General features: G+C 39.8%; 1 protein-coding gene across 6 annotated transcripts in view; it reads right to left on the bottom strand.

The window, feature by feature from the left end:
* Positions 1–689: 689 nt before the first annotated feature.
* Positions 690–11,751, bottom strand: part of ZFYVE26 (zinc finger FYVE-type containing 26) — a 48,386-nt gene continuing 37,324 nt past the window's right edge. For all 6 annotated transcript variants that reach the window (XM_085062122.1, XM_085062123.1, XM_085062119.1 and 3 more), the window contains 8 exons: positions 10,718–10,933; positions 8,614–8,811; positions 8,106–8,308; positions 7,117–7,258; positions 6,507–6,566; positions 4,996–5,178; positions 4,113–4,157; positions 690–3,029 (listed from right to left, as the gene is read on the bottom strand). In XM_085062122.1, the coding sequence (XP_084918248.1) occupies positions 2,820–3,029; positions 4,113–4,157; positions 4,996–5,178; positions 6,507–6,566; positions 7,117–7,258; positions 8,106–8,308; positions 8,614–8,811; positions 10,718–10,933 (1,257 nt within the window). In that variant the 3' untranslated portion in view covers positions 690–2,819. The remainder of the gene's footprint in view (positions 3,030–4,112; positions 4,158–4,995; positions 5,179–6,506; positions 6,567–7,116; positions 7,259–8,105; positions 8,309–8,613; positions 8,812–10,717; positions 10,934–11,751) is intronic.

The raw sequence follows: 11,751 nt of genomic DNA, 5'->3' as shown, positions 1-11,751 counted from the left end.
ACATTTTAAAAAGTCCCTTTGTGTTCTCCCTATCACTCTACCTTTTTTTTCCTCCCTCTTTATGCTTCATCCCAATTATGAAGCTAAATTCACAACTGCAAGATAGCAGTAGAATGCTACCTAGCACTGGAGGCTTGGTTTGCTTTCTCTGTATCATTGTCTGATCCTAAAAGTGGCCTCAGGAGCATGAGAAACCATTTTTAAAAAGCAGTAAAGTGTCTCTAGTATGAAATATTTTTGCCCTTGCACATCACTGCTCAGAGAAGATTGTGGATTGTAGATTTAACAGAAGATGTATTAAAAAAACATTTCCACAGACACCCACTCTTTAATCTTGAGCAAGTAATTTATACCTCTTAGCTGGTCTGTAAAAAATGAGGAAACTAAAGCTCATTTAGCTGTCTCAAAGGGAGGCTTGTAAGGGAGAGTTAGATTAACTTGCAGAGCTCCCTTAAGAGGATTACTTAGTGCATGCACGAGGATGAACTACCTAGGCTACCTAACTGCTGGGGGGACTTCGAAAGATGTGACGTTCCAATTGATCTAAATGTTGAAGACTGTAACAGACAAACTTGGCATGATAGAACAATTATTCCCCCTTCTAATTACTCAGTTAAACATAGCCAAAAGCAAAATGTAGGTCTAGAAAGAGACTCCTAGCTGTGCTGAGATAAAAAGCAAACAGAAGATACATTAACAGTCATAATACTTTTTATTTTTTTTTAATTGTAAACAAACCTTGGTCAGTAATAGAGAAATTCTTTTAAACTGGCAGTATTCAATCCCTTTTTGCTGCTCAAAAAATCAAAGCCCCTTCATAATTGCACTATTTATGACACAAGGTAATTAGTCAGGATCAAAATTCCAGTTCTGCTGGTACAAGAAACATCCCTACGATTCCAGGTTAAGAACATCAAATCACAACAAACACTATATAAAGTGCATCAGGTACAGTGCAAAGAGGTCAGGAATAAAGGCAGGTATGGAACTGACGGATCTGCATGGCAAACTCCACTCTCTATGCTCTCTGCAGCTGAAAGAACTTGAGCAGAACAGGAGGTGTTACAGCAATGCAGATCTGGATACCCACAAACAGTAAAATCTCCTCCCCATAATCAGAGATTTAAAAACTACTGAAGACATAGGTAGTGTCACGTTTTGGGATTAGCCTGATGGCTGTAAGCTGATGGAAAGCTAGGTCAGTCTGGCCAAGGAAACAAAAGCTTTCATTAGTACTGCTCACTAATGAGATAATGCAAGTATGTGGTCAGGGGATTCTGAAAGCCACATGTGGTCATTTCTGATTGCTCAGTGGCACCTCCAAAGAGAGGTGTTTGTGTCAGCTCTTGAAACCCTGAAGAAGATGGACTGAATCCTTTCCAACACCACAGAAGTCTGTTCTTTCATTATAGTAAGCTTGGGGATAGTGCAAAACTCTTACTTGACAGTCTCAATTATTTTATGTACTAGAACTATTTACAATTACATTACACTTCAGAAAACCTGTTGGTTTTTTGATGTAAACAACCTTTTAACAAGAAAGTGAATTAGTTTTCCTACTTCTTGTACTGAAATACATGTAAACAGCAAGCACAAACTCTTGCGGAACACCATGGTTTGTTTTTTGAAGGTCCTACTACTGTCTACTACATTTCTGCCAATTTCTCATGTCCCAATACTAGTTGCAGAGAAGCAGCTACTTTTTTTCAGCATCCCTGAACACAGCCATTACACAAATATTGCTGTTACTTTTTCATAAAACTGATTAACCTAACACTTCCAGAGCAAAACCTGTCAACACTGGGTATGTCAAGTTTGGTGTTCTATTGTACTCGATAGGGACAGATTATCCTGGTAATAAATAAATACATCCCTGTGTGACAGGGATGCAGACCACTGTTTAATTTTGCCACAGCTTGCTCTATACATATTCTTTGTTATACCTGATGAAAAACTGTGGAAGTTTACTATCAACTATTCAATCATAACGCTGCATCACAACAATTTATTGGGTAATAAAGAGGTACGAGATTTTCCAACTATTATAAAGGCTTATTTTCCCTTTGAACTCCCCTTACCGGATATGTCCTTTATAACTTCATTCATCTAGTTGGCTCTGGCCCAAGTGCCACAGCTATGGCACAAATCACACAGTGAGACTGGTACGTACAAACCTGCCATGAAGAATCAGTTCCTACCTTTGCAAACAAACTAAAGTCTTGGTACATTGTACTAGTGGGGGGGGGGGCAAAAAAGAAGTAGCAATGATTTGTAAAGAGGCTTAAAAAAAATCTCTGAGTTTTAGTCTTTGTAACAGAAGAACTCTCCAATCTTGAAAATTTTTCAGAAAATATCACAAAAATTTTATACTCTAGGCTACATCAAGTTGATAAAATTTTTCTGTCCTCTCTACATATGTTTTCTGAGTTAAAAATAAAACACCTATTATTAAGTTCAGTGCTTTTCAAAAAATACCAACCCCTCAAAATTAAAAACCAACAAAACTCAGAAACTAAAGCCAGAAACAGAAGTGCTCTCTTCCATACACCTAAATCTTTCCTTGTTCAATTTGAAACTGTCCCCCTCCCCCATCAAAAAGAGAGCCAAAAAACACCCTGAGGTAGTGACTGTTTGTCAAAATACAAGACTGGCACTTGTAATTTAGTTCCCTTCCCTTCACCAGAGGCACATTAGCAGCATCCATCTGCCACCAACATCAGTCAACAGAGTCGCATTTTACCAAGAGAGTGCTGAACCAGACACCTTTGAGCTACCTTGACGCTTCCTCCTTCAGTATGATGGTGAATGTCCTTTACATACTACTTCCTAGTGCCCTGGGGAAGCCGATTTCTGGCCTTGGGCTGGTGCACTGCAAGCCACTGGGCACAGATGGCCCTGACGACGTCATCGCCGCTGCTCTCGGCCAGCTGCCGCACGTGCTGGACCAGCTGCACGGCACGAGCCTTGTCCTGCCGCACCGACACCAGATACGCAGAACGCAGCTTGTTGCACGTCATGTAGGCCTGGATCTGAAGCACGAGAGGCAGTCAGAACTTGGTCAGAAAACTGTGGCAAATTAACTGGATAAGCTTAAGCAAGGATTCATGGGAAATACCCAGACCAGAAGCATGTCATACAAGGCAGTAGCACCCTATTCCTAAACAGAGCATGGCATCCCAAAGCAGATCCCAATGACAAAGGTGGATAGACAGGTGTATTTGATTAAGTTTGTGTCTTGTAGAAACTCCTTTACTGTAGGACCATGAAATTACTATCAGGGATCCTATCTTGTGCATTAATTACAATATCCTCAGAGCAAAGAATCTGCATCTGTCATTTTCTTCCACTGCTGGTTCTAGAGCAACTCTCATCTTTCAGTGATAGATCTTACAGCAAAGCAGAACTAAAAGCACATTTTTTAATCTACCTACAACAGTGACAGTCAGTTGGAGCAGAGGACAGTCACAGATCTTAAGATTTTACTCCCAGCTCTGCCACTTGGGATCTACATCAATTGCCAAATGCTGAGCCACAGCCACATATATCTGTTAAACATGCATCTACAGTTCACATATTTATGTGTGACTCTCCAGTGGCTTGGCCAGCTGGTATGAAAACCAACAAAGAAATAAAATAGCTTAGGCTTCATTTCCTCTAAGAGGAAAAAGTATATCAGAAGTGGAGAAGTTTTATAATTTAACTGTCAATCACCACACAAATAATATAATCCTGAAACTATAAACTGAAGTGGTCATCATTAGTTCTCTGTCATTACTAGAAACTTAGGTGCACCTATGCAAAATGGTGAATAACAAACACAACAAATCCACCAATGTGTCTCCCTGAAATACTTTTCCTGCCACTCTAACAAATGCCTAGCCCTCACTCTGAGGACTCTCAAGGAAAAAAGAGGGATAGTACCAACTGGTACCTGTATGTCACAGTCACAAACACCATGGCCTTGAGGCATTCACTGTGATTTCTACCATCTAGGAATTAGCCTTTAAAAATCTTGTTTGCATGAGGATGAGAGGGAAAGAGAGTAAAAAAGAGCCTGCAAGCTGCAGACCAAGACTGGGCTGTTTAGCTCTTGCTACTGTGCTTTTACTTACCTTGTTTTCATCACTGTCCATATCCTGAATCAGATTATCGAGATCCTGTACCCAAAGAAGGGAAAAGGTGTTCACATTTAAAGAGATAATAGTCTGCAAACCTTTACCCCATCAGGAATCAAACTCCTGTGGACAGGAAGGGCTCCTGAGACCACAGCAGGTGCTTACACTGTTCCAACTGCGAGGGTTGCAGATGTACAAAATAAAAAAAAAATTAAAAAAAAAAGATTTCCAATTCTTCCCTTTACCCACAGCTTCTCCTGCCTGCTATGTCTTGTAGAGTATCCCTAGAGAATGTTATGAGCATGAGAGTCTCTCATGGACATGGCTCGTGTGGCATGAAATGACTTTGTAGGTTTTCTGCACCCCAGCAGGAGTTACCTCATGGCCCATCATGACCCAAGGAGTGGACTGCATCCCCTAACCTGATAAACAGAACTAACAGAGTGCATCTCTTTCCTTAGCTGGCATGGAAAAAACACTGTGGTAGGCAAAGGGAATCACAAAATTGGTTCCTATGGAGGCAGGAGGTTTCTGCCTGCACACATCCTCTGTGCTAGCCAGAGAAGCCTCACTGAAGGAACACCTCCTTTGCAATCAGAAGCATTTGGCAGGATTCTGTGAAGCAAATGCTCTCTCCCCACCATGGGTATCTATTTGGGAAGTGCAGGGTAGGAGTGTACTATAGCTACTTACTGTTGCCTCTCAGAGTACCTTGTACAAAGCAAATCACGCACTCCCACCTTTAAACTGTGCCTGTAGTACAGAGCCAGAACATCTGAAAGACTCACTAAAAGAGCAGTACAGGCACCAGATTTCTGTGTAGTCTGTATTGTATGTATCTTTTATACTTCAAAAGGGACACAATGCAGGATAGAATTACCTCAGCAGGAATGTTTTTGAACTCATTTAGACAGTTTAGGATAATGTTATCCCCATCATTTTTTGCTGCCACTCCAGACTCATTGACACACTTCAGGAGCTGCCGGATCTCGCTGTACTTCTGCTGCTTCACCAGCTGCTTGGCCACTTTGCTGTACACTTCTGTAGCTTCCAGTTGGAAATCCTAAGGGAAGTTGGAACATCAGAGCAAGACATTGAATGTTTTCAGCAGGTTTTCTCAGAGGGGGTCCACACAACTGAGACAATCTCTCCTAAAGACACAATACCACAAAATGCTCCAAAGAGTCAAAGCTGTTTAGGGGGCCTCTGGTTTTCTACTCACCACTGCTCAGGTGGTGAGCAGTGGTGAGCAGTGGTGAGTGGAAAACTTACAGTGGAAAACTTAAAGTGGTGAGTGGTGACTTAAAGGTTTTCTATAACCAGACTGGTAAAAATCAATTGTGCTTAAGAACAAGAGTGTTGTTACTACCTTCTTTTCAGGAGAGGCAAAACATCAGTTGTATTTCTTCAGGCAAAAGATCTTCCCTAGATCTCTACCCACCTCTCCCTCATTTAGCATGTTCCCAATATATTTCTCCAGCCACCCCACCAGCAGTCACCCTTTGGGTACCCCAAACAGAGGCAACTGACCATCATACATCTCCCATATGAGAGGTGATAAAAGCTGTGGACTGATCCTGTCATGAATAAGTCAACAAAAAAAGTATGGAAATGGAAGTGATGATAGGCAGCTGGACTCGCTGCTCCATTTTCACTGGGGGTAGTGGCTACTGCTGCTGCTGAGAAGTCCTATTTTTCTAAGGCTCTCCATCTCTCTAGAAACAGGAATTCTGTCTTGTACATCCTGACCTGAAAGAAAGAGCAGGGCCTGCCACATCCATAAATACTCTCTCAGTATGCCACCTCTGTATAAAAGTGGCCCTGGTCTACCATCTGGGACCGTATGGATGAGAAACATTCAGAAGAGTTTGGAGACTCATGAGCTATGCTGACTGACAAGCACTCACCTTCTAGCCAGACATGAGGAAGGAGAGGTTCCCAGTGAGAGTTTCCAGTTAATTCGTTTTGCTCTCTCAAATCAGGAGAATAGAACAGAGAGAGCCTTGGCCTTATTTATTCACTGTCTTTGCATGACTATCATGAACTGCAGAGAGCTACCACATCAGAGATCCCTACACACATCTATGATTATGGTTTGCCAGAGCTGAGACACTGAACATGGTGCTCATCAAAGGAAAAGCTGTACTTACTTCCTTTGTAGGACCCAATTAGTCTGGAAATGTCCTACTGAAGCAGCATCCTAATTTCTTTACCAAGCTTCCACAAATACACAGACATGTAAGACCTGAACTTGTGACTTTTCTCACAAGAAGTTTTTCTTTTGGGGGATTAAAATCCATTTTGGGGGGAAAAAGGCTTTTGTTTAAACAATTGCTGCTTTCAGGAGTTACTTTGTAATATTATTGCTTGTTGTATTAAGTTTTTCCATACCTGCAGAACTCTAAATGCAATCCCAAACCCCTCCTCAATGTTTTTGCCTTCCAATATGACCTGAAAAGAGATGCATAGACAAGTCTGGGGATGCACATTCCTTTTTCATTATGTACAGTTAAATAATGTTAATATAAATCCAGATTTTGCCCAGAGGCCGAAAGAAAATGCATTATTAAAAAAGAAAACAGCATCATCCCAAGAAGTACAGCAAATTATAGGGTCTATTTTCACATACTGCTTCCCTGAGGGACATTAGGCAACTTACAGATGGAGATGAGCCGAAGTTAAGAATGGTTAGAACAACAGCATTATTTGGCTTGCTTCCAAACACAATGGGGTGCACAGTCAAAAGGCACATTACTATTTGTAGTTTGGATGCTCTGCCTCTGAAAATTTGAACTTTGAGGAGAGGAGCTCCAAGTTCTCACATGTTCTCTGCCTCTTTGAGGAAAAACATGAATTTTTCATAAATGATGAGGTGCATTCATGCACAAGAAACCTGCCCACAAAAAATACAAGCTGCTCCAAACATCAAATGCTTCAACTTGCATGTCAAGTTAGTGTTGTTGACAAACAATAAAAATGTATTTAAAATAGCAATTAGTACCTTGCAAGCAACATCCATTTTCATGTTATTGTTTCCAAAGAGTGTGGGCAAGGGGGAATCTGTCATTTGAGAGGTTCCTGAGCTCTCACACTGATGCAAGAACTTTGTTACTTCCATCTGCAGATCAACTGTATTGATGTGCCTAGATAATGAAAAAATTCTGACTTTATTTTGTAATAAAGCGTCTATTATTATTTATGTGAACTTACTAATTTCTTCAACACATTGCAGAAGAGGACATACTTATAAACAACTACTTTAGTTGCTTTTTGACTTTGTCTATTGTGTAGCCAAGTCTGCAGCAATACTACTTTTCAGATCTGTGCATTTAACATGCATCACGAACTGAAGTTGAACAATTATTCACATTATTTCAAAGAAGTGAGCCAGAGAATCTGGATCCAAAATAAGTATCTGCTTCTGCTTCTTCACCTCATCAGACACACTCCCCTATGTTAGAGTCTACCCTAAAAAAACGGAAGAAAAAAGTCCCTTAGAAAACCAAGATATAAAACCCCAAGTACAGGAGATCTGGCTAAATTTATCTCTGGCACCCATAACTTGTACATAGTGGAAAGTTTTGAGTTGACCCCAGTAGACAGTGAAAGAAAGCTACCCCAGTAGAAAGCTACCCCAGTAGCTTTCCTTGCTTCGTGGAGAGGAAAGGAAGAGAAAAAAAAAAAACCAACTTGTGGATTGATGTATGATTGTCCATGCACTGTAGGGTTCTTGTTTGTTTTTTAAATTAAAGGAAGATCATCTCACACATATACATATTTTTAGTAGAAACAATTGCCTATCTCCTGGTTTGGATTGTTGGGGGGAAAAGTGATGGGAATCCTATAATTGTAACTACATAAAAGCAGATTTGGGTCAAGGACAACCAGTAAATGTTAGCTAACGCCAACTTAAATGCAACCAATAAAAAATCCCAAAGTCTAAAGCCTGAATTTCCCCATCCTAAAACTTAGCTTCTTGTTTATAGATACCTCGACACATCTGTAGCAGACATTTTCTTCCGAAAAGTGAATGCCATATTTTTCCTTCCTGAACTTCTTGAGACCTCCTGCAGATAGACTTTGAGATGGTCCTTGATCTTTAGAAGCCATGACTGTTTTCCTCCAAGTTCAGTGTAAGACTTTGCTCCATGAGTGAAAAATCTAATGCAGGTCATGGCAGCACGGACGTGATCCTGGAAGAAATGCATTCACCACTAAGATGGACCACAGGACACCACCTTCACTAATCATTGTCTGCATTAAAGTGCTCACACAAAGAAGGCAATGCTCTGTCTGTATTTTATTTAATACAATGTGACAGATCCATGACATGGATCAGATCACCTTTAGTGAGGCTCAGGCCCTTCTATGTTTTCTAGGACTGTAAAGAAGCAAAACTATACTCATCCATTGTGCAAGTTTAGATCAAGGTAAATAACCAAAAGTCTGGCAGTGTTTAGAATTTCACTGAAAGAGATGGCACTGTCCCTCAACTTACCTTCATGAACTGTTGCAGTTCATACAGAATATGGTAATAGTTCTTTCTTTGCAAGTATTTGCAGGCTGCAATCAAGTAGACTCCCCAGCTTTCCAATCCTGGATCAATGGTTTCCAGCAAGTTCTCCAACATATGCAGCTTTCCACTTTCATAACTTGGAATGAATATCCCTTCAATAAACACTTCTGATGGGGATTCCTACACAAACAGAAAGTAGCTTGAAGCAAAGCCGCTGTAGCTTGTTTTCCTCATGTAATAGAAAGGCATATAAGCAATGGAGATCAGAAAATTAATAAATCATTTAGATTGAAAGGGATTTCTGGAGGTTATTGTGTTCAAAACCCCATTCAAAGAATGACTTCCAAGTTCTGAGCATGACAAAGTGATTCAACAACAATAATTGTCCCTGTGGCCCTGTTCCCATGTCAAAATATATGCACCAAAAAAAACCCCCAAACCAAACCCAAAACCTTTTTCTTTGTATGAGTTAGACTTTCCCTTGCTCCCAATTGTGTCCACTGTCTCTTACCCTTTTACTGGGCACATATGAGATAAGCATGGCTCTATTTTTGCTATAATCACCCACTTGGTAACTGAAAACAGCACACAGATCTCCTCTTCCCTTTTCGTCCAGAAGGAAAAAACTAGCTCTGTCACTCTCCTCACGTATCAGGTGTTTCAGGCCCCTGGACACTTTGGTGGCCTTCAATTAGACTTTGACAAGTCTGTTTTGTACTTGGGAATCCAGGACTGGGCACAGTTGTTCAGATGAAACTTCACAAGTAGTGACTTGAGGGCCATATTTACTTCCCTTGACCTCTTGACTGTGGTCTTGCAAATGCAGCCTCACATGTGCTTCTTTCCACAGCAACATTAATAAGTGTCAACAGGGCTGGCATATATGTTTAAAAGGCTTGACATGAAATTTTTTGGAATTTTTTAAAATACACATCTCAGAGTAAGATACAAGCGACAAAGTCTGTACACATAAAATGTATCCAAACAACTAACTGCAAAATGCTTTGTCAGAAGCTTAGTATCTTACAGCTTTAGGAGAACAAACCCCCCTCCCTTGTTTGTATAACTACTACCAGTTCCTCGTCCAAAGGGAATATTTTTCAAGAGTATTTTTGAAGTCTGCTACTTAAGAAGTGAAATTATATCACCTACATTGTAAAAATATGCAACTTTTCTTTACAAGCAAATTTAAACTGACAATAACAGATACATTAAAAAAGCTAAATTAGTATGCACATGACTTTAAGATCTTAGAATGACTGATGGTACAACGAGAAAGCAGAGCTGGTAAGGCAACTTAATTTTCTATTAACAAAGCTCAAAAGCAGATAAAGATATTGAAAGCTGGTGTTGCAAGTTGTACATTCTCAATAAGAATTATTTAAAATAATAAAAAAAAAAAATCAATAATTCAAACACAAGCACAGCAACTTAAAAAAGGAAACAAAGAAAACCCCACACTCTCACAAGCTCGTGATGAGATATAATGGATTCACATCTCCTAAGAAGCATCTTTAATGCATTAGTAAGAACCTGGAATAATTTCTAGGTTTAATTGTAGTTTAGCACCAACAGAACTGTTTACTCCAGAAATATTTAAGTCTTCCTATATTATGCAATTTTCTTAAAGGAGAGTTGGAAACCATGTTTTAGGTTCCCTGGACTTCTGTCCTCTGTATTCTCTTATATTCCTAATGGTTACAGAAGTACAAACATAGGTAATCTCATTCAACAAACAATACCAAGAGACAGAGGCACAGAGATAGAGAGTAGAGTGTCAGGTGTTATCTGCATATTGGAATCCAAAATTTTCCTTCTCTCTTCTATAAAAAAACCCCCCAAAACCGCACTTTCTCCTCTCTGGAAACCCCTCTTTCAACACAATGGGGAAGAGAGATTAAACACAAGATGTAAAGATCAAAGTTGGTTTTCTGTCTCACTGAATCCTTGTCAGTCACTGGACAGTTTGTGTAACAACATTTCAGAACCTCAGAAAACTCCTGTGCAGAAAACCACCCATAGACTGCACGATGCTCATTGCTGTTTTTCAAATTTTCATTTCGGTGATGAAAATTGAATTACTCACCTTATTTAACAAGTGAAGTAGTGCTTCTCTCATACAGTCATGCCTCATGTAAAAGCTTATTATTGCCAGATTAGTGCCATAACTATGTAAATAGAACAAGCATTCCTGATAGTAGCTGTTGTGCTGAATCTTCCCCTCACACATCATCTCCAAAGACAGACTTCTTGTTCTCAGTGTTGCTTCAAGTTCCCTCAATGTGGCAAAGTAATCATCGTCCTGCCATTAACACAGAGAACCAATGATAGGTGATGAGCAAGAGAAAACCTTTTCAGACAGATCTTGTCATTCAGCCCTGAAGCATTTCTGTTACTGCTGCTTTTAAAACAGATATTGCTTTAGAGGGGTGAGAATCCAGTAATGCTTTTCATAAACACTAGACTGGAACCCTGCTATCAACAGAGGAGCTGAATGCTGCTGTAGCCAGCATAGCTGTTTCCAAGGACAGGTAGAATGCTTACTTAAACAAAATTCCAGTGTCAACAGCTGCTTCAACAACCCAGTTCAAAACTGTTTTTTTTATTCTCCTAAAATATGTACTTGGTCTTTCATCACTATGATTCTGCAGTTACTTAGTACCTAGTACTAAAAGGAACTTTTTGGTACCTAATCAGAATTCCAAACCATTTAATAGTGGATTTTGGTAAGAGGAGTGGGAATGCATTTGAAAGTCTTTGAACTTCTGCAAAGTTATCAGAATTTCAATAGAAAAATTGCATCATTGCAGCATCACAAAATACTGCTGGGATTGAGTTTACCTTCCTTAGACTGTAGTGATAGAACATTTTCCAGTACAGTCTCTTTTCCTTCCACAAAATATGCCCCAAATTACTACAAAATCCTATTATCTGGTTCTCAGGCACCACTTCGCTGTGACGAAACACCTAACAAATTTCTCAACAATACTGAGTTTGCAATACAGAATCATTACAAAGAAGGAAAAAATTACCCTAACATCTGATATTGTAACATGCATTGCTGTAAGATGGGTGCTAAAACATCATGACTTGGCTTTGCCATAGCCCATAGAAGAGAGG

The sequence above is a fragment of the Lichenostomus cassidix genome, chromosome 5, assembly GCF_008360975.1.
Source record: "Lichenostomus cassidix isolate B80296 chromosome 5, HeHo_3.0, whole genome shotgun sequence".
In the NCBI taxonomy this organism is placed as follows: Eukaryota; Metazoa; Chordata; class Aves; order Passeriformes; family Meliphagidae; genus Lichenostomus; species Lichenostomus cassidix.
Note: the sequence above shows the minus strand (reverse complement) of the source record. Positions and strands in the feature narration are given on the sequence as shown.